We start from the raw sequence: 27,405 nt of genomic DNA on the forward strand, positions 1-27,405 counted from the left end.
ATAGCATGGTTAGCCTTGGTAAATCTTGATTGCAAGTCCATGTTAGTCTGGTTGTCTAGCTATGTTGCGGCGTTGAGCCAGTCGTTCGGCCCGCTGTTCGTCTGTTTCCTGGGCGATTCATTTCGTCTTCATCTCGTTCCGATGTCGATTCCAGGCCTCCTCCTGCTTATCAGAATTGTCGCCGTCCATACTGCCGCCTCAACTATGGTTGCGGCGCACGCGAGCTCTCCGTTTCAATCCTCCGACATGTTATCAGGCATGCGATGCAGGTGGCGAAGCGAGCGGAGGCGAGCGCAACGACGAGGAACGCGGTGTGACGTCATCCCAAACGGCGGCGGTAGAAAGGCGCGGAGATGCGCAGCGGCGGAATACCTTTGGCTCGGTGCTACTAGTGGCGCATGCGCAGTAGTGACTAGGGGGTGAGAGAGAGAGAGAGAAATATCCGCGGAGAGGCGCGCGTTGTGACGTCATGTGCTTCCTCGGAGCATCGCCACGGCGAAATCGCAAGTTGGTGGCCAGTAAAGCTTTCGCTTTAAAACAGCTGCATGGAAGAAAGCATTGGATACATTTTCAGTACTTTGTAACATATGAAGCAGCGCGGACAAGTACGATATAACGAAAAGTATTGAGGTATTAGGATAAGGGTATTGCTGCATTAATTTGGCTGTCTAATGGTAAGACTTCAAGAAGAAAATACTGTGATTTTGGGACAAGTAATGCTGACATACGCACATTCACGTCAAGTATGAGCTCTGACACTATTGCGCGTGGTGGAAATGGCTCTTGGACTACAGGGCTACATTTAAACACGAAATGCTGGTTTGATAAATACCAGTGGTCGGAAAGAGTGTAGCTCTTGAATTTTTGGTATGTCGGCGCCGCTGTGCAGTCTTGGAGGCCCTTTTTAACCCGAGAACTATATTTCAGCTAATATTTGAACCAACTGTACATTATTTCTCTTTTGCGTGAGCTTTCTTTGCCGTCTGACCACTGTTCCAAGGTTATCGGTTGGATCAAGACGCGCCTGCATGTACTTCAAGTACCTATAATGTTGTCACGGATTCAACAGCGAAAGAGGATTATCTAATAAGACTGCGCGCGTGATCCGAATACTGGCGTACATTCTCGATCACATATGAGTGCCTGAGTTTGGCTGCAACGTACGAACATTCCAATCTAATGAACTGATGCTTTGATCCGTAGATCAGATTCAGAGGAAGCACTACTTTGCACGCAGTCATCGTTGTGCTTTGAGTGTTTTCTTTTCAAAGCAAGCTCTCCTTATAGTGAGTTAGATACGTGACACACTCTTTTGGAATTCTTCACGTCACTACAATTTGACCGTATAGACGTGCTACATCTTCATTAAGTGAATACTGGGAAATGGACTAGGACTTTTGTTGGCGTGTGCGTTTAAACATTTACCGCAACAATTCATTTTTCATAACTTACTTCGTAATTTAGGAAGTTGTAAAGTACAGCAACCTTACATTAGCAGGAAGTCCTAAGAATAAAGAAAATTTAAAGGCTTATTAGTTAGTTTTCATTCTTTGTTAAGGAATTCAATTTCAATAAAGATATCCTTATAGGTCAAAAGCCTATCCGCTTGACAGACTTTCATCTGAGTTCCCCCTTTGCAAGCTGATACCGACTTGAAGGTGGTTCGTATCGTGGGCCCTTGACATACGCCCTAGGGTAAAAAAAGTGTTATTGCGAATGCTTCATTTCAGGAATGCGTGTTACCCCCCCTACCCTTCACTCCGATTCGCAAACACGCATAAGACAAAAGTGCTGCGTGAAGAGCGTCGTTAGTCCAAACCCACGAGTTACCGTAACTCGCCTATACCGCTGTCATCCAGGCTTAGATAAGACGTATATTTTAATTCGACGCATCACGAATCCGAAAAGAGCTGCCCGCAACCAGCCCACCTAGGTTTTTTTCATGTGGTACTTATTCTTAGGTGAGATCACGCAGACCACCGACAAAAGAAAGCGCAACATTGTAGAGAAAACGACAGAGAATAGAGGAAGTAAAACAGCGAGGGTAACCATGGACGTTGCCGTTTGGCTACCTTATACACATGGGGAGGGAGGTAAAAATTTTAATTGAAATTGAGTGGTAAATGCGAGAGAAATGCGGTAGGCACAACAGCACACCTCTGTGAGGTCCCGGATTCATGAATGATACTGCGTTCCCCACATTTCAAAAGGCTGTTTAGGAGCTCACTCATCACACGTCTTGCCTCTTTGAGGAGTGAAGAGTAACCGACGGGGATATATATATATATATATTTATATATATATCGTCCTTCATGTTTTGTTTGAGTGTCGGTAAATAAAAACTAAAAAAAAAGAGTACTTTGCCCTTGCATACTCAACCTATTCCCCTCCATCCGGCAATGTTTTAGGCATTCATCCACTATTGGACAATAAGACAGTTTTAGCGTTCTTACGCGATATTGGGACATTGCATATTATCAGCCCAAGGTACACGTAGCACATCGTTCCATTCGAAGATGCTGCTTCGATAACGTTTTTGTAAAGCACAAACCTCCCAGCCCTTGTATTCAAGGGCTCACTGGTGAGGTACGAGTGCTACTACTGTCCTCATGCTTAGTAGATCATTCTTTAGTGATAGAGCTTTTATGATCATAGCATACACCATTGCTCAATGCCATTATTTTAACACCTGTACATTCTACGCATTTTCCACCAACTTAGCTTTAGGCCCTTTTACAGCCAAGTAACATCTACCTATGGCAATTCACCTATCGATCTCATTCTCAAACCACTGGCACATCACGACTTTCATGACGCTCTTTTAAGGACGACGGGCTTGTGCGACTATCTGTGACTATTAATGCAATTTCTGTAAGGCCACACACGTCAGCGAACTCACCGCAATTTCCTTCTTTCCTTCCCTCCTCTCTCTGCCTGTTATCTTTGTTTTCCCCTCTCCCATTCCCCCGGTGTAGGGTAGCCAACCGGACGTTATTCTGGTTAAATTTGGTTAACCTCCCTGCCTTCTACTTATCTCTTTCCCTCCTCCTCATGGCGCTCTTTGGCCATACCTGGTCCTTGCGCCACTAAACACCACATGTCAAGTGTGTGCGTGTGTGTGTGTGTGTGTGTGTGTGTGTGTGTGTGTGTGTGTGTGTGTGTGTGTGTGTGTGTGTGTGTGTGTGTGTGTGTGTGTGTGTGTGTGTGTGTGTGTGTGTGTGTGTGTGTGTGTGTGTGTGTGTGCGTGCGTGCGTGCTTGCGCGCTTTTATAAGCAGCCTCATCCCCTGTTTACCTCTGCCACGTAACCAGCTTGCCAAACTTCACACTTACATTTGTTTCACTTTGACAATCCTAAAGCTACGCATTAAAAGCAAAACAGTGAGATAAGGACAAATAAAGATAACAAAAGAATAAAGAGGTAGCGAGAGTGGACACTGCAGTGCACACAGTGCAGCCACTTTCAAGAAGCACGTTTGGTCTTTTGTGGCCTTGTGCATCGAATAATGCTTAGGCCAAATGCGCAGAATATTTTTCGCCGAGAGTGGTCTGCCATCGAAGAGCCTAATAGTAGCTCACGGAGCACAGCATTGACTGTAGAAGTGGCACAGAAAGTGTTGTACTGTCTCGTCCTCCATTGAAAAATTGCACGCCGCACTCCTGGCCACTCCTAGAAAATTGTATATGCGACGCCCAACCATTTCTACACAACAGCATTATTTTGCGATGAGAGATTCTAGGTGACAGAGAAGGTAGTTATGCAGATGAACATACGCTATTTTCTGCTGCAATTTAGGAATGACTGAATGAATTACTTCATTTATTGAGAAAAAGGAGGAGCAAACATCGGTGGAAGCACGTCTCAGCAGATTGAGAAAGGAGCGGGGGACAAAAAGAGCAAGATCTGGAGTCCGGGTGACAGGCGAAGTCGCAGTTTACAGTCCAAAGAATATAAGTAAGAGTTGGTGAAAACTGTTGAATTCTAGTGTAGACGTGTGATGTGGCGGGTAAATTATTGGAGTCGCTGCCCAGCATGCATCCTTCGCAGTGGAATAGGCGGCCGCTGTTTTGGTAATAAACGTTTCCTGAATACCAATATTGGCACATATTCATCAGCCGTGCCCCCTTGCGCATTCCTTAGTGACAAGCTCTGTGGATTACAGATGCGCTGTCACGACAACTTACGACCATGCCGCGACTCTTGCGGTTAATGTGGCCATACTCATCACTCTTGCGATTGCTCGAATACTATAAACATGCGTTACTGCGCAAGTTAGAAAACAGACAGCTTAGAATAGAGTTTCTCGCTTTACATACGCTCAACGCGAGCATCTTTGCAGCATGTTATAAACGGTGCGCGTCCCTTTAAGGCCGTTTAATGTACGCGAATGCAAACATAGGAACGCTTTAGAAGACAGGGTGTCGCCTTCAGCCTCGTGCCAAACATATCCAAGCAAACACAATCTATTAGCAACCATGCTGTCGTTTCTATGCAAGGAGGCTATATACTTAAATTTTTTTAGTGGCAAATGTAAAAAAAATACTCCTTCGTCGATTGATTGCCGCAGGCTTTGAGAACGGTGTCGGCAGGATGCTTCGCCAATCGCACTTCCTCGCTTGGTTATATTATGAACGGTCTTTCCATACAAACTAAGCTTGTGTGATGTGAGTGCTTAATGAACATTTACCGCTGTTTACCCATTAATTGACGTGATGATCAGACACCTTGCATAAAGACTGAATACACTTCCCGTCCGTCAACGTTTGACCAAATGGTGCTCCCATTTCATCTTTCGTGAGCGCTGTCACATGGTTGAGGACATGTGGAGAAACTGTACTGAATATTTCGTGCGTGCAGCAGGTAGTTTCAAAAAGGCATTCACGCAACTGCAGTCCTCCCTTAAATCGCAATATTATATTACCGTATTTACGCGGATTTAAGGGGAGATTTATTTCGAGGTTCCTGGCCTCAGAACAGGCATCGCAGTTATCCGGATTCGTAACACAAATGTAACGCAGCTTTCGTTTCTTTTCTTTTTATTGTCGCCTGCTCTCCATGCAATATAATGGGATCACACTGCCGATGACATTGTCCAGCGCGGAAGTAAAAAAATCGATTATTTTGAGTCTTCCAATGTAGTTCGCACTTTTATATCGACGAGCGCTGTCTTACGGCATGGAAAAAAAATTGAAAAAACTTATAAATACGAATGCAATAATGCAGGAATCCCAACAAGGTTCCCTGCACAATGTAGATTGCACTGTATATTCCATGTCTACCACGTTTTCGACAGTTTCTGCTCTGGTAAAGAAAGAATCTGAAAACAACGGTAACGTAGCCAACGTGACACAGGAAAGACTGGCGTTGAAGTTGGGAAAGAGCGCACTGCTACTTTGTGCATTTGACACATGTTGGAATTCAGGCAACAAATTTCAGCATTATGACGGTTCTTATAAGCATTTAGGTGTATCATTATAATTGGCGTGCTAAAGTCAGCCTTTTGCCGGCCGCCAACATTATTGTTTAGAATCACATTAAAGTATATTAATTTTGTATGATTTTAATAATCCCTTGTAAGTTTATTGTGTATGAGCTGTGTAGTATTGCTTGACTATACTGAACATGTCATTACTGCTCAGACGAGAGGCTTCTGAAAGAACGACGCTTAAGACGTCCGGCAATTTCGAAGTAACAGTCGAGTGATCTACACCGGTAAAAACAAAAAACGAACAAAACGAGGAATAGCAGGCGCATTAATGGGTCCTGTAGTGCGCATCCGACTGTACGCTTGAAAGTCGGATGTCTATATTTTTTTTGCAATATCTAAAAGCGCAGTTGTCAGTGATAGAGAGGTGTTAAGCGACAAGAACACAAGGAAGTTATGTACTGTATTGTTTCGATGTAGGGGTCAAGTTCGTAAGTAAGACCTCAGGCTCACAGCACGAACGTAGATGCAGAGCACAACTAGGTCACCTGACAGGCACAACCGGGTCAGGCGATGAGCAGGCGATCGAGGTGTGGCTGCCACATAAAAATTTTTGGTCCTGCTGTTAAGCGGATAAGGGGATACGAGTGAGTTCGCATGCGGGATCAATCAGGGTCCATCACCGCGAGCATCCGGTATCTAGAATATACCGAAGGTATATGTATTCAGAGGAAATACAGTATATCCTGTCGAAAAAAAAAATAGATGAAGAACAAGCGGTATTGTAGAGCGAGCTTGTCGAATGCCGCCAAAGACTAGGCCACGTTCTCATCCCGGTGATCAGCGGAAATGTACATCGACAGCATTTCAAATAGCATGAAAGCGATACTTCATTAAGGTCGTTGCCTACTTGTGTCTAGCACGAGCGTGTAGTGTCAACGATGACATTGGGGAGAAAGCGGTGAGCTAAGTGCGCGAAGAGTACTTGAGGATCGCCATAAGGTAGGTGTGACATTTTGTAAAACGAAAACTTTTTCCGAATCTTTTCTTCCGCGCACAGCAATCGAATGGAACCACCTTCCTGCTGACATTGCATAAATCATTGATAACCAACGTTTTTGCGAGGCACTAACCACCATTGTTCACGCTTGCTTGAAATCGTTATTGTAACTCACTGTATCTTGTTGTTCTCTGTATGATCGTATTTTTTCACTCCCCTCTGTAATGCCATTCTCCTTTAGGGTAATGAAATAAATAAATAAATAAATAAATAAATAAATAAATAAATAAATATTGAACATAACGCCGCGTTGGAGGATGCCTGTGAGATCGGTTGCTCAGGTGGTCAGGAAGGCTTGAGTGGTAGCTTACCATTGGACGTATTTAGCAACCATAGCGACAGACACAAACTTTGTGAAAGTAAACAGAGGGAAAGGGCCGAGTGAGTTGAGAATTATATTAATGAAAGAAAATCCCATGGTATATATCAAGAGGCTGAAGAAGAGAGTCAGGTTAGATGGACGGCTTTTAAATCTCTGGCAGAGGTAGCATGTGGCGACGTAACGACGCACAAATTGGCATATGCCAACCCAAATGAATCAGCGTAGACATACTTGTGTGACATGCTATGGTGGCCTGCCGCCAGGACATCTTGCAGTTGCTCATGACTGTTTATATTGTGCGCTCGAGAAAAACAACTAACGCATCAGATACATCAGGGGGACGTTTCTATGGTACAAGGTGACATCATGAAAAAAAAAAGAAAAGGCTTGAGAACACAGGCATTAGGAGATTGAGCACTAAGGTTCTTATTGGCGTTGTTCAGGATGACGTAAGCGTCTAATTCAGTCTTTAATTTGGAGCAAATAAGTTCAAGTTATCTTTATTTGTATCACAATGGCGGGCGTGCTCGGGCAAGAAATTAAAGCACTTCATTTGAGGGTGCCCGAATATTCTGAGTACATTACGTGTGAGAACGATAGCAAGAATACAACATTATTAGAGGAACAGAAACGGAAGGTAAGTTTACTTATTAGTACAGTGTAGCAAAAGCGAAGCAACTTCACAGTACAGCTATATATGTGGAGGACGCAAATAATGAACAGCCTGAAAAAAAAACAATCTTTCATGTCTGTAGTAAACTGGATAGACTAATGGCGTGTTGGCAAAAGGGTACAGGTTACTCCTGGAGGCAGAAAACCTAGTGGCCCAGTCGGCCACGTTCGCTCTCGCAAAGATGTATTCCCGCAAATTGTGCGATGACAAATGACGACGCGCGACTGTGCGCCAATAAATAAAGACAATTTGTTTTATCTATGAATTTACTTATATACTTAAGCATCGCGCTTATTAATGGAATAGTTTGATTCCAGGCGCGAGAAAGCGGCCGCCGTGTCCACGGTAAACTTGATTTAAGCGGCTTCAATCCCATGGCCGTTGTATCGTTGCAGACTTCCGTGGTATCGTATTAGTCAAAATGGGCTACAACTGATACTGAATTCCGGAGGCTGATGAACGGCAAGAAGGCAGAAGCTTGCAGAAAGCCTCACGTAAGTAAATTAGCTTTTTGAGCAGCATGGTAGTAGTATAGTAGTAGTAGTATGTTTATTTGGCCATATTATATACAATACAATATGCCCTCGAGGTGAGGCTAAAGGAGGTAGACCAAGCATACCTCCTGACAAGGCCTAAACCCCGATCACACATCATGGAAACGGGGGCCGAATGAACACAGAGGGGAAAAAAACAAAAAACAATGAGCAAACATGATCACAATAGAAAATAGTTAATGATAGACAATAATAAATATCCATTAACAATAAACAAAACATTTCATAATATGCACAATCAAAAAAGAAAACTAAGTATACAGAATTAGCCGAAATTTAACCGGGGGGGAAAAGAGTCGTCAGTTTTTTCTTAAATACAGACACACTATAACTTTCTAAAGCAATCTGAGTAAGAGACTGGTAAGCATTACATAATGTTATAATTTGATAATCGGTTGTTTGTTTACCATAATTTGTTCTGGGTCTTGCAGTAGATAGGGCAACGGAACGTAGACCATACGCAACGTTTCTCGAATTATAAGTATTAGAAAAAGAGTTAAAGTCATGTTTGACTTTATAAAAAATGTAAAGAGCCAAACTAAAATTGTATAAGTGAAAGAAATTGCGAACATGAAATGTTTCGAAAAGATTAGCTTCAACAGATGAACTTGAACTTAATGAACGTAGAGCTCTTTTCTGGAGAGAAAGCAGTTTGTGTGAATCAGTTTTGTTGCATGTACCCCACACTAGGTTGCAATACACCAGGTGAGACTGAACAAGGGCAAAATATAACTGTTTTTTAATTTGTAGTGGGAGGAGATGTCTAACACGATAAATAACATAAATAGATCTGGCCATTTTTAGTCTAATGTAGTTTATATGATCACTCCAACCCAAATCGCTACGAAAAAACACTCCAAGGAACCGGCAACTATGAACTTGCTCGATGTTTGAGTCATTAAAAAATAGTTTGATGTGATGATCTAATGGTTTGTTTTTTGGATGGAAGAGCATAAACTTTGTTTTGTTTACGTTTAATTGAAGTTGATTAACATAGAGCCAAACCGCTAACTCCTCAAGCCAGGTATTACATTGGTGTTCAAGTACTTGGAGACTGGAGCCGGAAAAAAAGAGATTAGTATCGTCGGCATACATCAGGATATTAGGAGTTAATGGAATGTTTACAATGTCATTAATATAGAGAATAAATAAAAGTGGTCCCAGAATTGAACCCTGAGGGACACCGAATTTTATCATACCAAAACTGGATTTTACATCATGAATCTGAGTGTACTGTATCCGTGCAGTTAGATAACTTTCCAATAGTGAATTTGCCACTCCACGGATCCCGTAAGTTTTTAATTTGTGGAGCAGTATTGTATGTTGCACAGAATCGAAAGCTTTGCGCAGGTCGAGAAAAATTCCAACAGAAAAAAGCTTAGTTTCAAAATTGTTAATTATGTGAGGTGGCTATTGTTATTGTTACGTGCTATTGTTACGACGCCTTACGCAAATCCTCCGAAATGTGAACAGAGGCGAACAAAAAGTATGCAGTAACTCCATTGAAGTAATTCAAGTATGCGTCAGCATAGCCCCAAATTTCAGTTAGCAGACCCCAAAATTTCAAGTTGGCCCACTCTCAAATTTGAAATTTCCAACTCGCCCACCCCTAAATTTCGAGTTGGCCCACCCCCAAATTTCAGGTTGTCCTACCCCAAAGTTCTGTTAGCCCACCCCTAAACTTCAACTTGGTGCACCCTCAAATTTCAAGTTGGCTCATCCCCAAATTTCAATTTGACCCGCCCCCAACTTTAAGTTGACCCACAGCCAAATTTAGGTTGGCCCACGCCAAAATTTTAAGTCGGCTCATCCATAAATTTCTGCTGGCCCCCCTCGACACTTCACTTGGCCCACCCCCAAATTTCAAGTTGACCCAGCCACGAAATTTAGTTAACACACCCCTACTATAGGCGTTCCCATGTATTTTCTACGGAACCCTGTGTATCCCTAAGGACATGCATAAATCTGAACGTATGGGTATTTATTCTCTCTGATCAATTATTTTTGTTTCAATTGACGTAGCATTGCATCGTTTAGTGTGTTGTCAAAAAAGATGGGTCCGATGATGTTGCCATCAGTGATACCGCACCACACATTAAACGACCACTGGTATTGGTGCCGTGTTTGTACCAGCCAGTGGGGATACCTATCACTCCAGTAGTGCGCGTTGCGAAGATTAACTTGTGCGTTTCTGGATAAAATAGCCTCATCCGTCCAAAGCGCGCGAGTGAGAAAGTCCGGTTCTTTTTCACATTTCGTGAAAATCCAATTCGCAAAGTCAAGTCTGTTTTCAAAATATCGGTCTTCAAGTTTTTGATGAAGATTTACATAATACGGGTGCATATGACCTTTTCTTCAAATCATCCGAACTGATGATTTTGCGGTTCCCGCCTCCGCACTGGCGTAGCGCACACTACCGTGAGGGTTAGCAGCAAAGAATGCCAAAACATCCCTATCCGCTTCTTGAACTATTGTGGCAGTCCTGTGTCGCTTTCTTATGAAGCTACCCGTCTCGCAAAAGACTTCGTACGTTCTAGGTATTGTTGACGGACTAATGCGTCCTCCATAATGCCACATCGGGGATAACTTGGCTGCTTTGCTCTTGTCGCCGTGCGCCGTCCCCAAAGCCAGAATCACTTTAGAGCCTTCTGATCATTCGTGAAGAACATGACCCTCTGCTTGAAGAGCAGGCCACTGACCTGGAACCGTTGAGATCTCCCGTTATTATCTACGCTCAGACACATCAAGCCAAAATGATTTACATAATCGACAACAGCATCTGCTGGTCGTACAGATCCGACAAAACGCCTTCGATGAACATAGCCTACGTAAGGTTTGTTTCTGTTGCTAAAGGGAACAAAAGGAACATACGTTCCGGGCGTGCCTATCTACAGAACAATATAAGGGCACAAACTTACAGTCCCAACTGCGCCGTCACGGTTTCCCGGCTTGTCAAGGTACATGCGCCACAACATCAGGGCTTCCGCCGCCTGCGCACCGCAATAACCTCTCGTGTTTGTTATAAAAACGAAGCCGCCTATGCCTACCCTCCGGAAAAATCGTGGCGGCGAACAGTAAACGCTTTGCGGAAAAATCAACTTTCTCGCGAATGTTCTGTAGCTCTCCACCGAATGCATGTATCTTGGAAAAAGATCATACTGACATTGGCCGCTAAGGCGACTCTATCATCACGCCAAGTTCCATTTACTTGTCTTAATTAGTTAGTTCACAGTGAAGTTGTAAAGGTTACAGTATTCCCGTCTGCTGTCAATACATGGGCATATATAGAGGGAGTGCGGTTACATAAAACTGATGTAACTCCTGTTTTATCAAAACTTTCCCGAAACAAATTATATGACAATTAACCGGTAAGACTACTATAACATTACGCCAAGTTTCATTTACTTTTCTTAATACGTAGTTCACAGTAAAGTTGCGAATATTGTGGAATTTCCGACTGCTGTCAATACACGGGCGTCTATGGAAGGGAAACGGATATTCCGATGTTTGTCCACTCGAATAAAACTCTACTGCTTCCATGTTTTTTTTTCAGCTAATTAACTAGGAAGTATGCTCAATCGCAAATTATAAACAAACGTGTTTTGTTTCGTGCACTACTTTGGACTGCGACCCGATCAACGCGTATCCTCGATCGCGTCGAGGCTCGGTTCAATGGCCGCCTGCGTCGACACCACCTGCTTCTTTATAGCGGTGTTGTGACCAGCCGTTCATCCCGCGACACCCTTCGGTCACGGCTCGCACGATTATGGGGAACGGGCCGACGGCCTCGTCAAAATGGTTCTTGACACGGTTGAATTATGACCAGCGCGGGAATACCTCGTTCATGAGAGGTATCATCAATTAGCAATGATACGGCTGTCACCTGTCAGTAGCACAAACTGGCGTGTCCAAGCCAGAGACGTGCTCAGTGCGATGATCCGGCCATCCCCTCTCAAAGTACGATCGGCATCAGCGAAAAGGGGCAACCTACCTCCGGATTGGTGAGACCTGACGTCTGCGGCCTCCTGACACCGGATTGGTGGGGCCTGATGTCATTGGCCCCCTGGCACCGGATTGGGGGAAGTGACTTAACAATGATCCCGCAAGGCATAAAAGAAGCCACGGACGCTGGGATTGATCGGAAACTACCACTTTATCGTGAACTTTTCTGTATTTCTTTGCATTTTCTTGTACTTATGTAAATATATACGTGTTTGTCAAACGTGCTGAATATCGGACCCAGCCTCACGTTCACTCACTACTCCACGAGGAAAGAGGATCCCATGTCTTCGAACCGCGAGTCGCAACAGCGCCGTCGTAAAAGCCCTACAGCGGTAGCTTTGTGTATGTATGGCGTAGTGCGTGACGTAGTGCGTGCCTGGTATATCTTCGTATTTCGCATAAATACCGCATAAATACCACCATAAATACCGCCATAGCAGCTTTAGTGGTCAACCACCTTCACGGGATGAAGTGTAGCTTCAATCTTTTTTTTTCTTTTGAAGGGTATGGAAGAAAAAATACGACTGACGCATGGAACGGCATATTTGACAACGGAAATACTGTAAATCATTCAATGTTCCCTGTACTTTGTGTGCCTTAGTCTTTCTTTCGGTCTTTTTGAAATGACTTTTCATGGCACCACTACAATAAGGTCAATCATGGACCCCTGGAAATGGCGTGTAATAAAGAGGGAGGCAAAGGAAAGACAGGGACGTTAACCAGAGATTGTTTCCAGTTGGCTACCCTTTACCGGGGGAGGATCAAAGGGATGCGATAGGTGAGAGGGAGAAAAATAATTTAAAAACATACACACAATACAGAACTGTTTCTGTGGGCACTGTCACGCAGTCTGCGAAGGCGTTCCTAGTGATACGCAGTGTCACCGTCCGATCCTACGTCACACAGCGTACAATCGCAATTTGTCACAAAGTCCCGTGTCTTTTACCTAACGTAGCAGCGCCTTCATAGCGAATCGCACTTAGGTTCGCGTACGGCAGTTTCCAGAGATGTTGTTTTCCGTTAGTGTGCGCTTATCCAGTTGGTTTAGGTTGGCTTGGAGAGCTGCTTTTTGCGGGTTGAAACGAGGATACTCACAAAGAAGGTGTGCGATTGTTTCATTGCACCCGCAAAAGTCACAAAGTGGGCTGTTGGCCTTTCCGATAAGAATGGAGTGCGCATTTGAAAATGCTGCTCTAGGCCATAGATGGATTAGAAGGGTACAGTTACGTCGTGGAAGGTCGGGCGGAATACGGAGCTGTAGGTTAGCGCCCAGGGTATGAAGGCGTGCACTTGTGAATTCGGATGAATTCCATTGAGCTAATGTCAATTCATGCGCAAGTGCAGAAAGTTCTTTCCCTGCGTCAGCTCTTGAAATAGAAATAAAGAAAACACACATAGATTATATGCATACAGTATTAGCAGAAATTACCGGCCGTAGTTAAACAGCGTAAGACGATGAAAAGACTACAGCGGAAAAAAAGCGAGAATAAATGCACGCGGTAGGGCACAGCAGCTTCATTTTATCATTTGTAGGCTTTATGTCCTGCATTTGTCCCTTCGCACGCTCTTGTTCACTGTTGCGTGGCGACTACTGAAAACGCGGACGGTGTGGAACCTCCACTCTTTGGCGAAGATGAATACGACAGCAATGTGACAGACGCGGCACGTCTTTGTTGGATCTGCTGCCGAAGCAGTTGCCGGCATGCAGGCGCCACGGCCTTACCGGCACCGATCTGCCCAATGCTACCCAGGGCAACATTTTGTACTGTATCAACTGCAGCCGATGCGCAACCGGTTTGATCTTAGCGAAAGGAGTGTCGCGCAAAAACAAAACTGAATTCGGGCACAAAGTATGGTCCACTTTCTTTCTCTCTTTTTCATTTTTGCGGTCCCGCCCACTACCGATGGCGATTTTGCGCGTTCTGCAATAGATGATCCGCTGGGTCACGAATTGGTGACGTTGCGCACAGTGCCTCTGACGTGGAAGAGTTACTGCTTGTGACGTCAGTTCTCTGGCAGGCTGGTGGAAAGGACGGGCGTACTGGCTTTCGTCTGAAAATTGATCAGTTTTCATGCCGTACAGCGGTGTGATGCGTCGCTGACACAATCGCCGGCGCAAGATGTGCACAGTGCGCGCCTGTATGCAATTCCCGAAATCTTCTTCTTCTTCTTCTTCTTCTTCTGCTTCTTCTTCTTCTTCTTCTTCTTCTTCTTCTTCTTCTTGAAAGGAGCGCTTTAATATGTCGGTCAACGAAGTGTAATTATCTCCATCGCCAAGACATCATCGTTACTCGTCCCACCATTTTCCTCATTGTTATTGTTGTCTCACCGCAATCGTCCTCGATGTCTCGCCGTCGACGGCGTCGTTCTTATGGCGTGGTTTCCGTGCCATTAACTGCTATGTGCAGCAAATAACTTAATATGCCAAAAGACTGTCTTTTCAGGCGATGCTTTCGTTGGCTGCCCCCGGCTTTGGCGTGGCTGCTGGCGGCTGTGTGCTGCTGGGTCGGTCGGTCTCTCAACAGATATACGAGTACATATGGGTATATATGCGAAGTCTATATGTGTGTGTCGAACCTCAATACTAGCAAATGGGCTTATATAACATGTACACTGATAAAAAAGTAGGGAAAATAAGTGCGCCTCTGTTCTACGTAATGAAACAGTACATTCCTACATAAAACCTGAACCTATGATGTCGGCTCATAGGTATTCTTAAAGCATATCGATTGCTTAAGGGAATAGCATATTATATATTCAACGGATTGTTTGATCTAACTTATTCCTTTTTTTAGAGCGCAGCTCTTTGGCGTCCGTTCCTGGGTTTCGCGTCGTCGTCGGCGTTGTCGTCGGCCTCGTAACCAGCTCCGCCCCCCTTTCATCCCCCCAGCGCTAGCAGCGACCGACTGATACCGCTGGATGCCGCTGACGCCGCTAGAGAGTCAAGATAACGTGACTGCATAGAACACCGTCGCCGCCACGCAGAAAGAGGAGGAAAGGGTCCCCCCCCCCCTGTTCTTGTGTGGCGGATAGGGTGCTCTTCAGTTGCCGACGCGCCGGTTATTTCACGTAGGCCCCGGCACGTCGACGAATACGTGACCACCTTCCCACGGCTAGACCTGGTTCTTAGCGCTGCGGAAGCGAGGGTATCATATTGTTTGTGTCGGCATCGGCGGCGTTGTCCCTGAAACCAACTCCGCAGCTGGGGTTGACTCACTATCGGCGTCAGCGGCATCAGTCAGTCGCTGCTATCTCTTCCCTCCTCCCTTTATCGTGTTGTCCGCTTGCTGCGCGCGCTTCTGCCCCCATCGTTTGCCGCTGGGTGTACACGCCGCCCCCCTCCCCCCTCTTCCTGCGAGTCTCCGGTTGTCAAAGCGCCGGCTCGAACTTAATTCCTTTCTTCGCTCCTCCTCCAATGCAACCCCTGTGCGGTGGCAATCAGAGAGCCAGATCGGTGGCGGCGGATCTGTATATGTGCACCGCCCGAGCCGAAATTGCCGCTGCCGTTCGCCCTGTGCGGTGGCAATCAGAGAGCCAGATCGGTGGCGGCGGATCTGTATATGTGCACCGCCCGAGCCGAAATTGCCGCTGCCCTTCGCCACTGCGAAATTATCTGCCAGTTCTTTCTGAGCCATGAGCGAGACGACCGATGGAAGTCCTCCGTCTGCTGCTGCTGCTAAACGAGCTGCCAGAGCAGAGGCCCAGCGCCGTCGCCGTCAGAATCCAGAGGTGCGTGCCGCCGAAGCAGAAGCTTACCATCGCCGCCGTCGAGATGATCCAGGAGTACGCGTCGCCGAAGCGGAGGCTCATCGCCGCCGTCGGGAGAACATCCCGTTCCTCTCGCTCGTAACGCGTCCCACGGCTGTGACAACCTCGCGAGGCACTTGTATAGATCTCGTCTTTGAGAATCAAGCATTGGTGTACCAAGTCGAACATATATCAGTCTATTTCTCCGACCACAAAGCTTCCTTCATGACTGTCAAGAACTGTTAGCGGAGTCTTTGTTAAAGGAATACGTGTGAAAAATAAAAAAAAAATTCTGTGATAGCGCATACATGTGTTGCTCGATTTCTTTGCCTCAATCTATCGAAAAGGTGAAACAGCTTATTTGCTGCTCTCAAACTTCGCATTAGGAAGTAACGTAATCGTCGGTAATTTTTTATTTAACCATTCGGTATGTGTCACTGGTATGTCACCATTCTTAGGCAATCCGTCGAAAGGAATGTGTCTCACTGCGTGGCAAAAGAGGTACAGAAATCATAAATGTAGTGAGATAGGTGTCGTGCATTTTTTGTGCATACGGCTTTCATAACCATTCTTTCTTCGCCTAAAGAGAGAGGAGGCAAGGAGAGGAAAGGCAGGGAGGCCAACCAGACATTCGTCCGGTTTGCTGCCTTACACTGGGGGTAAGGGAAAGGGGGAATGACGTCATACATCGCTTTGGTCCTCGTGACATCACCGCATAGAATTCTGACACTGTGCAACAGTCTGATTTGGTGCTTCCATTTTCGCATAGCTTGGGAATGATGCGAGGCATAGACAGAAAAATTTCATGAGTCTAGAATTGTGACCTTCGTGATGGATAAACAAAAAAGCGCCATAACGTTGTGCGCTGCATACGATAAAAGTAGAAATACCTGTGTGTGTTAGAGTTAGTTGCATGCGATTTAATACATGCTGCGTGAATGAAGCTTTGCTTCACATGGATTCCTACATCATCTGCATAATTTTTTTATTTGCAGTGTATCATGCATCATACCCAGGTGTCCGGCTCACTTCTTGCCAAAGTTCTCCACAAAGCTTACATTATCGCAGAACCGCATGTCGGGGTCATTTAGCTGTGCATGCTTTAATTATTGGATTGCAGCGAGGCTCAATGAAAGTCATTATCTCACTTTGAAACCGAAATCAACTAGTCCTAGGCTTTGCAAAGTAACATGTCATTTTGAGTTTGCACATAAGTACACATATAATACACATAATAATCACTCAGTGAAACTCACAAGAGCATTTTATTCTAATGCAGTCCTTGAGGAAGTTATTGGAGCCACTGGTTGCCTTACACGATTTGTCGCTGGGCACAATGTTCTACACAGTATCAGGTCAGCACCGATTCCTAGTTCACCTTGCAACCATTCTTTGTGTGTGCCTCTGTCCGGCGCTTCTAATACAGTGATAGTGCCGAACGTATAATCGCCACAACTTACTAACGACTAATATAATAAATGTAATGCCGCTTTCCTGTCCCTCTCAATCTGTTGCATTTAAGTACTCGAGCAAGGGAACCTCTCTGCCGACTGCAATGCAAAAGACATTTTTCATCACAGCCATGGCATTTACGCACTGCAAAAAAGAAAGAAAGAAAGAAAGAAAGAAAGAAAGAAAGAAAGAAAGAAAGAAAGAAAGAAAGAAAGAAAGAAAGAAAGAAAGAAAGAAAGAAAGAAAGAAAGAAAGAAAGAAAGAAAGAAAGAAAGAAAGAAAGAAAGAACAAGAAGGACGGTTCGACTTTGCGTAGTTGCGCGTGAGTTGATTTCAATGTCCAGGAACTTTGCAATCAAAATAAATTTTAACTCTATATTCAGTGACGGCCTCCGCAGCGTCAACATTCCAAAAGGCAGGAACGCCGCGTGCATAAAAGGAAACAATGCTTGATCCGTAAGAAGAACGTAATCAGAAAACAAAGAGCCCCCACCAAGCCGCATGAACAAAAACAAGAAAGGATAAAAAGAACAAACTGACGCAATCATGTACACTGAATGTTTGTGCATTTTTGAAATACAGTTTAGCCAAGTCCCCATGGAATGCCCGCAGGATGTCACGTCACGCGAATAAATTCTACAGCTGCGCTATACCCTTATTGCAATCCTGGCATCACTCATAAAGGGTCATGAGACAACAAAGCAAACAGAAACGGTACGCTACTACAGTATAATGGTCGGGCTTTATTTCAAGTCACAAGCCCCATGAGAGCCGGCCCGATGTGCTATGCCAATTAAGCCACGAATTAAGTATGGATACATGCAAGTTCCTGCTGTTTTCAAGGTTCGTGGTGTCTGTCGCAGGGCGACGATGTATGACGACGACGAAGAGTAGGATGGTGAAGGCGACAACTAAAGCTGGAAGAACGGCGCGAGACACGGAAGACGATCGCGGAGGAATGCGAGGAGCGGAACAGCCCGTTACGCCGCTGTTGAAGACATCTGCATGGAATCTGCCCGGAAAGCGGCCGCTTCATTCACAAGAGCTGCAGCGGCGGCAACGTCTTCTGTTCCCCACGACATCCCTCTCCTGCGCTGAAATCATTCCGCCGACTGGTAAGCACTCGGAGAGAGGAAAATGGGACATTTGTTCTTGTTACGCGGGATGTACTCAGCCATACCTGGCGTTTATGGCTGCTCTAGATTACGGCCCAGGCAGTGACTTCGTAATTCACTCTAGAACCATGCAATAATCACGTGCTCTTGCGCAGCTGGATGTTGCCCTGAAATGTCACCCGACGCGGAAATGATTACTGGGGCCTAGTTCCCTTGCTGTAACGTGTGCGCCTGACAGGGCCAGCGAAATTTTTTTGATTGAAGGACGCCAGAGGAGCGTCCGGCACACGGCTTCGCAAGCGTGCGTTCCCCTTCTTCTTCTTTCTTCTTTTTTTCGTTTTGAAGTCGTGTCTCGTATGTGCAAGCTGAATTCGTTTGCGCTATCCGTTGCTAAAGAAAACATCCTCATTAAAAAAAGTATGCGGATCCCACGCATTGTGGGAATGTATGTAAGCGACGCTTTGTATGCTGTTTGCTTTGATTAACGATAATTACTGGTGATTTCGACGCGTAATTTCTTCAATGTTTAATCCAATACGAGAGTGTTGAGTTGGCTTTAAATGTTACCTTTCGTGCACCCCTACTATTTGTCTGCGTAGTTCACAGAACACACAGAGAGACGTGTTTGTTTGAGGCGTTGTTGTGTGCTATTGTTTAGAATCTCTGAGAGGATTGAGTATTATCATTGCCTCACATGGCACATCGCACCGTTGCAGAAGCTTTCAATTATGGGGCTTTACATGCTAAAACCACGATCGGATTATGAGGTACTCCTTAATGGCGGACTTCGGATTAATTTGGACACCCCGGCGTTCTTTAACGTGCACCTACACGTAAATGCACTAGTGTTTTTGTATTTCGCTCCCGTTGAAATGCGGCTGCCATGGACGGGACTGAGCCTGCTACCTAGAGCAATGCCATAGCCGTCAAGCTACCGCGGCGGGCACAGAAGTGTTGATTGGATGTGCGGCCGCTTCTATAGCATCGCATGGACCATACGGTAATTTATTGCGGCTTTGCGTCTGCACGCCCCGCGCCATTTGTCAGCTTGACAAATTTGCATGGTGTTTATTTTTCAAAGTGGAAGAAGCGTACCGCGCCGTAGTCGCCCGCAACCGCTGTTTCCTTGCCTTCTCACGTCGTTTTTCCCTCTCCCACTCCTTCTCCCCCAGTATGGGAACTGCGAAAGTGGCAAGGATGCTAATGTTTTAGCTTTCGTTAACGTTTAAATGAATGTTTCAGTTTTTCAAGTGGCTCTTAGACACGTGTTTTCGAGGTATGCTATACATGAAGTCGTTCGCCTTCTCATATCTGACTTTCCTGTACAGTGCTCTAGCAGGGATCCGACACCCTGCAAACATGATAAAACTCACTGAAGAACCGATAATCCGTTCTGCAGCTGCGCGTGCCTTATGGTTATACGATGCAAGAAATGTGGTGAAACTAAACATAGCGGCGGGTGCGTCACGTCCCCGTCCTTCTGCATGTTCTGCAGCCGCCCTCCTCTCTCGCGATTACCTATGGACATGCTGGCCGTCTAGCAGCGGACCCATATTTTTTCTGACAATTTTCTTCATACGAGCTAGCTGCGAGCTTCATCGCTTTGAAACTAAGCATGGAAAGCGAGCTTTTGTTTAAATGTTTTTGCGCAAGAGAGAACTTGCCGCGGTTTCTTCCCCAATCTGTGTTGCTTGTTTTAACCAATTCGTAGCAAACTCCATGACAGCATGATCTTGCGTAAGAGAGAGAGAGAGAGAAAATAATGTAGAGAAAGGCAGGGAGGTTAACCAGAGGTAGTTCCGGTTGGCTACCCTGCGCAGGGGGAAGGGTTAAGGGGGATAAAAAGAGAAACAGAGTGGAAGGGGGAGATAGAAAGAAAGGAAGACAAGCACGAACAAAGCGCGTACACTACACAGCGGTAGGGGGCGGCATTCTTAAGAACCTTAATAGCGCGAGTAAGGCCTTCAACGCGAATGTTCTTTCGGAGCATTGGCCTAAAGCTTTCAGTTCTGAAACTGGACGATTGTCCAACTGGTCCAGTACTCTGCACATCATTTGTCTCTCAGCACTGTACCGCGGGCAGACACAGATAATGTGTGCTAGTGTCTCGTCGACGTTACATGTGTCGCACGTGGGACTGTTGGCCATTCCTATGAGAAAAGCATCTGAGTTTGTAGAGGCAACGCCTAGCCACAGACGGTAGAGCATGGTCTGTTCACGGCGTGGTAATCCAGGCGGGAGGTGCATCCGTATGTCCGGAGACAACGAATGCACCCGACACATGGTGAAAACATTCGAGTCCCACAGGGGCAAGGTACACTCACGGGACATCAATCGCAGCTCAGCCGCAGCGTATCTTGCGTAAGGAGCAGAAAGAAGAGGAGGCAGCCAAAGATGGGACTAAAGGAGAATGACGTATCCATCTTCTACCAAAATGCTCGTGTTCCATGCACAAAAGTTAATGAGTGTTTTTCAAATTTTGTTTCTTCTGCTCATCCTATAATAGCTTTAGGTGAAGCGTCCCCGTTTCCTGAAATAGCCTCTACCGCTTATTTTCCTCTCTAGTATAACGTATTTCGTGGGAGTCGTCATTGCTGCTCCTGGAACAAGACAGGTCATGGCTTCTTTATCGCTGTTCATAGCTCAAGAGAATGTGTCTGCCGTTTTGACCTAGAATGCGATCATTAGGCTGTTCGGTTAGACATATGCCGTTCAGGTGGTGAGTGGCTGTTGCTTGGTGCATACTGTCTAGCGCTGGATGTGACTACTGCCGCATATAGTCCCGTCCTGGCATCAATTGAAGTCATCATAACTTCGCATAATAGCCACAACGTCTTCCTCATTGGCGACATTAGTGTGAGTTCTGAGTAATAATAATAATGTCTGCCGGAATTCCTCTTTGCGTTTCTCAAAAATTCCGCTTCTTGCTTGACTTTATCTCTTTTAATTCCCTGCAGCAGCTAACCTTCCAGAGGACTGATGTGGCAACGTTTTAGAATCTTTGTCTCACGAATCCTAATGCTGTTTCTATCACGTATTTCAACGTTCATCTAGTGGCGCCAGGCAAGTTACACCCTGCTTTAATGGTTTCCTTAGTTGTGGCAACACAGAAACGCAACATTCATTCCGATGACACCAGGTTGTGCAGCTTCAACATTCTTCTTATAAAGTACGTCAGCTTCTACAATTATCTTGAAAGCACTGACTGGTCGTTCGTAGACGGGGCAGCTGGTGTTTATAGTAGGTTCCTTTGTTTATGAAATTCATCGAAAAAGTTATGTGCGTATTCATGCTTACAAAACAATCAAAAAGTCAAAATCTTTCCATTCGTTTTATGAAGAGCTAAAACGGCTACAATACTGAAAAACCGTGCACACAAGAAAAGCGGCAAACAGGCCTAGATAACAAGATACCTAAACTTAGGCGCTTGCGTTCGCTTTGCAAATTCCATTGTAACAATGTTCACTACAACCACTGCGATCGTGTTAAAACCAGAATCACACATAGTTCTAAATACTTCTGAAGCTACGCGTGCTCTTACTCTCTCACCCTTCTAAAGAGAGCACCGCAGAGAGTGTCTTGTTGGTGACAATGGTGATGTTGTTGCAAACGCTGCTGATGCTTTTGCACAACATTTCTGTTCAGTATTTGGTGTAAAAAATCTTTCTACATCAAGTAACCTTCCTTCTCAGTCTGGTACAATTCGTCTCTATCACTAAATAAAGAATTGTAGACCTTATTTTCAAAGTGTCTCAAACCCTCCCTTTCTTGTGGCGCTGATGGTATCCCTCCTGCACTGCTTAAGACACATAGGAGCGTCTGTTTCCCTATTTTCGGACGTTTATTCAATAGTTACCTAAAGTATGGTATGTTTTCTAGTTCTTGGAATGTATCACGGATAGTGCCCCTACATAAGTCGGGGGCTAGACGTGTAATTAATGACTACCGGCTCATGTCTATCTTCTGCGCTGAGTCTAAGGTGTTGGAATCTGTATTACATTCCCCTGCTGTCTGTTAGTTATAAGAACATTTGAATAGACGAAGAGCATGGCTTTGTATTGACTGGATGTAGGGGCGTAGGCCTGTACAATCTTCATTTTGTACCTCTTATTAAGTTTCACAACAAGACCTGCCACCCTCTCGTTAATGCTATAGAATTCCTGTATGTTACCAGCTATATTCTTATTAATCAGGAATCCGACGCTTAGTTCTCTTCTCTCCGCTAAGCCCCGGTAGCACAGGACGTGCCCGCTTTTTAGCACTGTATATGCTTCTTTTGGTCTCCTAACTTCACTGAGCCCTATGATATCCCATTTACTGCCCTCTATTTCCTCCAATAGCACTGCTAGACTCGCCTCACTAGATAACGTTCTAGCGTTAAACGTTGTCAGGTTCATATTGGAAAGAAGAATGATAGGTGTAACGTTAAGGGATAAGAAAAGAGCAGATTGGGTGAGGGAACAAACGCGAGTTAATGACATCTTAGTTGAAATCAAGAAAAAGAAATGGGCATGGGCAGGACATGTAATGAGGAGGGAAGATAACCGATGGTCATTAAGGGTTACGGACTGGATTCCAAGGGAAGGGAAGCGTAGCAGGGGGCGGCAGAAAGTTAGGTGGGCGGATGAGATTAAGAAGTTTGCAGGGACGGCATGGCCACAATTAGTACATGACCGGGGTTGTTGGAGAAATATGGGAGAGGCCTTTGCCCTGCAGTGGGCGTAACCAGGCTGATGATGATGATGATGATGATGATGATGACGACGATGATGATGATGATGATGATGATGATGATGTTGATGTTGATGGCTTTGTATTAGGGCGCTCCCCAACAACAAAATTGGTTACATTTTCCACCCCTGCTGCTTCCCGTGTGGTACATAGTAGGGACCAAATAGACGTCCGGGCTAGTCTAACTTGGTATGCGTCCACATAGATTAATGGGGACACCGGGAAGGCGTACGAGTAGGCAAGTTGAGCCTTTGGGAGTGCGCAACTATATAAGTGCCCCTGGCCATGTACCACTGTGACACAAAGAACATGAAAGGCCTAAATATGTTTTGATATATGTTGTGCTTCTCTGAGCCTGCAGCTTTTATTAACATTGTTCCCTCGACGAACGTCGTTCATCGCTCTCGTCCCCGTGACACTGGACAGTTGACTGTTAAAGGTTGCTCGTGCCATCCACTACAGCTGCTACGTTGGTGTCATTGCTTTAGGAACGATCGCCTGCATAAGTGACATCAAAGGCAAGTCCCTTCCAAAAGGAAGTGTAAGGCAGCCTCTTCATATCTCAGTTTGGTCGCACCCACAGGAGTTAATTATCCTAATTAGGAGGGAGTACAAAGTTTTGAAGGCTCTCTACAATCGTAAGCGAAAGCTCAACGTTGCTCCATACATTACAAATAAAGTCCGCTTGTAATCATATTCATTATGAGGGATCGATATCCTGTAGACCACGAGTTGGCTTCTGCAGTTTGTTAAACAAAAAAAGAACGGCATTCCTTTCAGGCTTACACCGCCATGTTTCGGTCCCCAAGAAATTCAGTTGCTTTCATCTCCGCAACTGTCACTTGCTCCTGCTGTATAATATAAATATTATTGCTACGCAATTACCCGACTAATTTATCGTGCAGCTCGTGCCATTTACACTCGCCGCGTTCTTTTACTATTGTTCTGAAGCAGGTCGTTCCACTAGAATTTCTTACTGTTGCTTCTAATTGGACAGTTTTTTACTCTTTCATACGCAGCGGTTGTGGCCTGAAGGAATTTCCTCGCGGAGCAGTATTCTTGCATATTTCTTGTTTGCTTCTTTGCCAACAAGATAAAAAATGACGTACAGCGCGAAGGACCAGGACTGCTAGACCCACAGTCCTTGTCGTGCTGTACGTCATATTGTATCATGAATTACCATATAGCCCAAGCAACCACCCTAGTTTGCTAACAAGCTTGCTTGACGAGCACCATAACGAGCCCTTGACACGCTACCACTCGACAAGGATAAACTCGCAGCCTGTAATTGAACCCCCTGCCTCCTTTACGAGCCAATTCGCTATCAGCAAGAAGAAAGAAAGAAAGAAAGAAAGAAAGAAAGAAAGAAAGAAAGAAAGAAAGAAAGAAAGAAAGAAAGAAAGAAAGAAAGAAAGAAAGAAAGAAAGAAAGAACGAAAGAGAAAAAGAAAGAAAGAAACCAATAGAAGAAGGCGGTTTGTGTTGCAGAATAGATTACGAGGAAATAATTCCGTCATTTCAATCGCAGCGTTTTGGAGTCGTTCCAGCAAATAGTCAACAGAGAGGGATAGAAGGAAGAATAGCTAAGAGGTTAAGCAGATGAGAGCTTCTGATCTGTTACTTTGCACTAGGTGGGGGAATTGAGGGTTGGAAAGAGGATAAAAGCAGAGAGATCATATTCTTTTGGCTGCAATGAAGACACCCATTAGTGTTGTGCACTACGGTATGTTGCACGGTCGCAGCATTTCAATGTGCGAGATGAAGCCAAAGTCTCGTATAGATTCAGCACAATTCAATTCGTGGTGCGTAGAGAGGGGCACGCGGGTCTATCACTGGGTAATACAAGAATAAATAATGTTTTTATGGAACATTTTTTTTCCTTTAGAAAGTTCTTGGCCCCTGCAATCTTTTCCTTTTGTTAAGTGTCGACCTTGTCTTTATCGCATCTGAAAAAGGGCGCTAAATTTTTTAAGGACATATACTTAATTGTGCAAGTCGATTTCACGAACAGCAACACGAATTCATGTGCCTCTGTCGCGTATCAAGTATGCGTTTCGACAGCATACAGAATGTTCGTTCGTTTGTTTGTTTTTGATTGATTGATTGATTGATTGATTGATTGATTGATTGATTGATTGATTGATTGATTGATTGATTGATTGATTGATTGATTGATTGATTGATTGATTTTAGAGCTACGGACGCGCCTCTATGCAGGGCTATCATTAGCGAGCAGCTGTAATTATTTAACGCGCGCCGTATTATCTCTGTACTGGGACGTTTCATCAGTTCGTTCCCACGGAATGCGACCACAGTGGCAAGAATTCCAACTCGAGGCCTCGCGAAGACAAGCAGAACGTTGGAGCTGCGCCTCCTCACAGAATTTGTCGAGGGATCAAATACATGAATAGCAACTGCATTGCCATTGCCAAAGGTGCTGCAAACGAATTCTTGCACGCTATGCACTGTCAAGACTAGAAAAATATGTATATTTTCATAAAAGAGCATATTCCTGTGTCCCAAAAATTGTGCCAGAAATAACTGATATCAATGCTTCCATGCTTTTGTCTATTTAATAATAAAGAAAATATCACACGAACTTTAGAACTACATCAGCAAGAAACCAGCAAAGAGGTTCATGCCGCTAACATGATGAATGTAAAGGTCGTGAAATGAACAAGTTGAGGACAAATATCTCGATGAAAATTTGTGGTATAAAATTTTGTAAACAGGGATGAAGTACCTCAGACAGGCTGGCCAACGTTTCGATAGGTGGACCTATCTTCGTCAAAGGCGGCCTCGTCATCCTCGGCGTGTTAGTTTTAAAGGGTTAGTGCAGTGACGTCACGTGCGGGTGTAGTCGCTGGCGGCTGGTTTTAAAGAGAAAGATTACAAGAGGGAACAGGCGCTGTCGTCCGACGTCTGTGAGCCTCATTCTCAAGACGAGGGGACAAGAGCGTGAGAGTGGGCACGCGGGGAGGAAAGAAAAGAAATAGAAGAAAAAAAGGGGAAAAAAGGAAAAAAAGGAGGGGGGAGCCAGGGCCGTACCAAGACACAACAAAGGGGGGGCGGGTGAAAGAAAAAGAAAGAGAAAAATGAAATCTTTAAGAAATACGGGGGCTTGGGAGCGTGTTGGGGATGCGAAAGGTTAGGAGGTATTCAGGGGGAGTCGTTGGCGGCATGTTTTTGAGGCATTAGAACGGCCGGTCAAGCAATAGGTCGAGTAATTTTGAAATAGTTAAGGTGGCGACGAGGAGTCTGCGGTGCAATGTGTGGGGTGACTGAAAGGCAGCGGCATGGTCTTTCAAGGGGCACTGCCCCACGCGTTTAACGTAGGTGTCGTTACGGCGGCATCCAGAAGGCGATACTCTGGGTTGAGGCGCCGAAAAAGGCATATTGACTTCGGAATGTGTTGTCTATTCTTTTCTATTTCTTTTCTTTCCTCCCCGCGTGCCCACTCTCACGCTCTTGTCCCCTCGTCTTGAGAATGAGGCTCACAGACGTAGGACGACAGCGCCTGTTCCCTCTTGTAATCTCTCTCTTTAAAACCAGCCGCCAGCGACTACACCCGCACGTGACGTCACTGCACTAACCCTTTAAAACTAACACGCCGAGGATGACGAGGCCGCCTTTGACGAAGATAGGTCCACCTATCGAAACGTTGGCCAGCCTGTCTGAGGTACTTCATCCCTGTTTACAAAATTTTATACCACAGTGTGCTATTCCATCTGTCAGCCCCTTTCTTGTTTTTCAATGAAAATTTGTCATTCAAGAACCTTGTTTGCAAGTTTGTACATGTACAACTGCCAGGGAAAATTCTTTGTGGCGCTGTCCTTCGTTCCAATGCACTGCGCAGGAGCAGTTGTCAGCGGTCGTGTATTGTAATTGCACCGAAATCATCGTCGCAACAGAGATCACATATAAAAAGCAGCAGTTCTGCAAAATATACGTTAGAAATTCTAAGTACAATGGCATACACAAATGCGAAGATAAAGCTTGATAAAAACCAAAATGTGCTCTCTGGAAACAACGTTCACTGGATGTATCCACAAAAGCTCGCAACAAGATATTTAAATATACGCATAAGTATCCAATAAATCTATCTATCTAAGCAATAGTCACTGTATACAAAGTGCTTCATCTAACTTTAGCCAGAGTTTAAAAATATGCCGATGCACTCTAAGGCGACGCGACCAAATGCTGTTGCTCCGCTATTGTGTCCCGCTATTTTTTGTATTTTTGCTTAACTAGGTTTTTAGTCAAGATTAATAAACCAACTTCTGAAGTAACGATGCTAGGAAAAAATTCCATTTAGAAAAGGGCCGA

At 44.9% G+C, this 27,405-nt stretch overlaps 1 protein-coding gene and 1 long non-coding RNA gene across 4 annotated transcripts in view; one reads left to right on the forward strand and one right to left on the reverse strand.

The window, feature by feature from the left end:
• LOC139057431 (uncharacterized) overlaps positions 1-27,405 on the reverse strand; it is a 327,910-nt gene that overhangs the window by 242,659 nt on the left and 57,846 nt on the right. The gene's annotated exons all lie outside the window — the stretch shown is intronic.
• The window catches only part of LOC135898951 (fatty acyl-CoA reductase 1-like), a 49,853-nt gene continuing 40,474 nt past the window's right edge, over positions 18,027-27,405 (forward strand). For all 3 annotated transcript variants that reach the window (XM_065428221.2, XM_070535658.1, XM_070535659.1), the window contains exon 1: positions 18,027-18,349. In XM_065428221.2, the coding sequence (XP_065284293.2) occupies positions 18,046-18,349 (304 nt within the window). In that variant the 5' untranslated portion in view covers positions 18,027-18,045. The remainder of the gene's footprint in view (positions 18,350-27,405) is intronic.

Source organism: Dermacentor albipictus, chromosome 3, assembly GCF_038994185.2.
Source record: "Dermacentor albipictus isolate Rhodes 1998 colony chromosome 3, USDA_Dalb.pri_finalv2, whole genome shotgun sequence".
NCBI lineage: Eukaryota > Metazoa > Arthropoda > Arachnida > Ixodida > Ixodidae > Dermacentor > Dermacentor albipictus.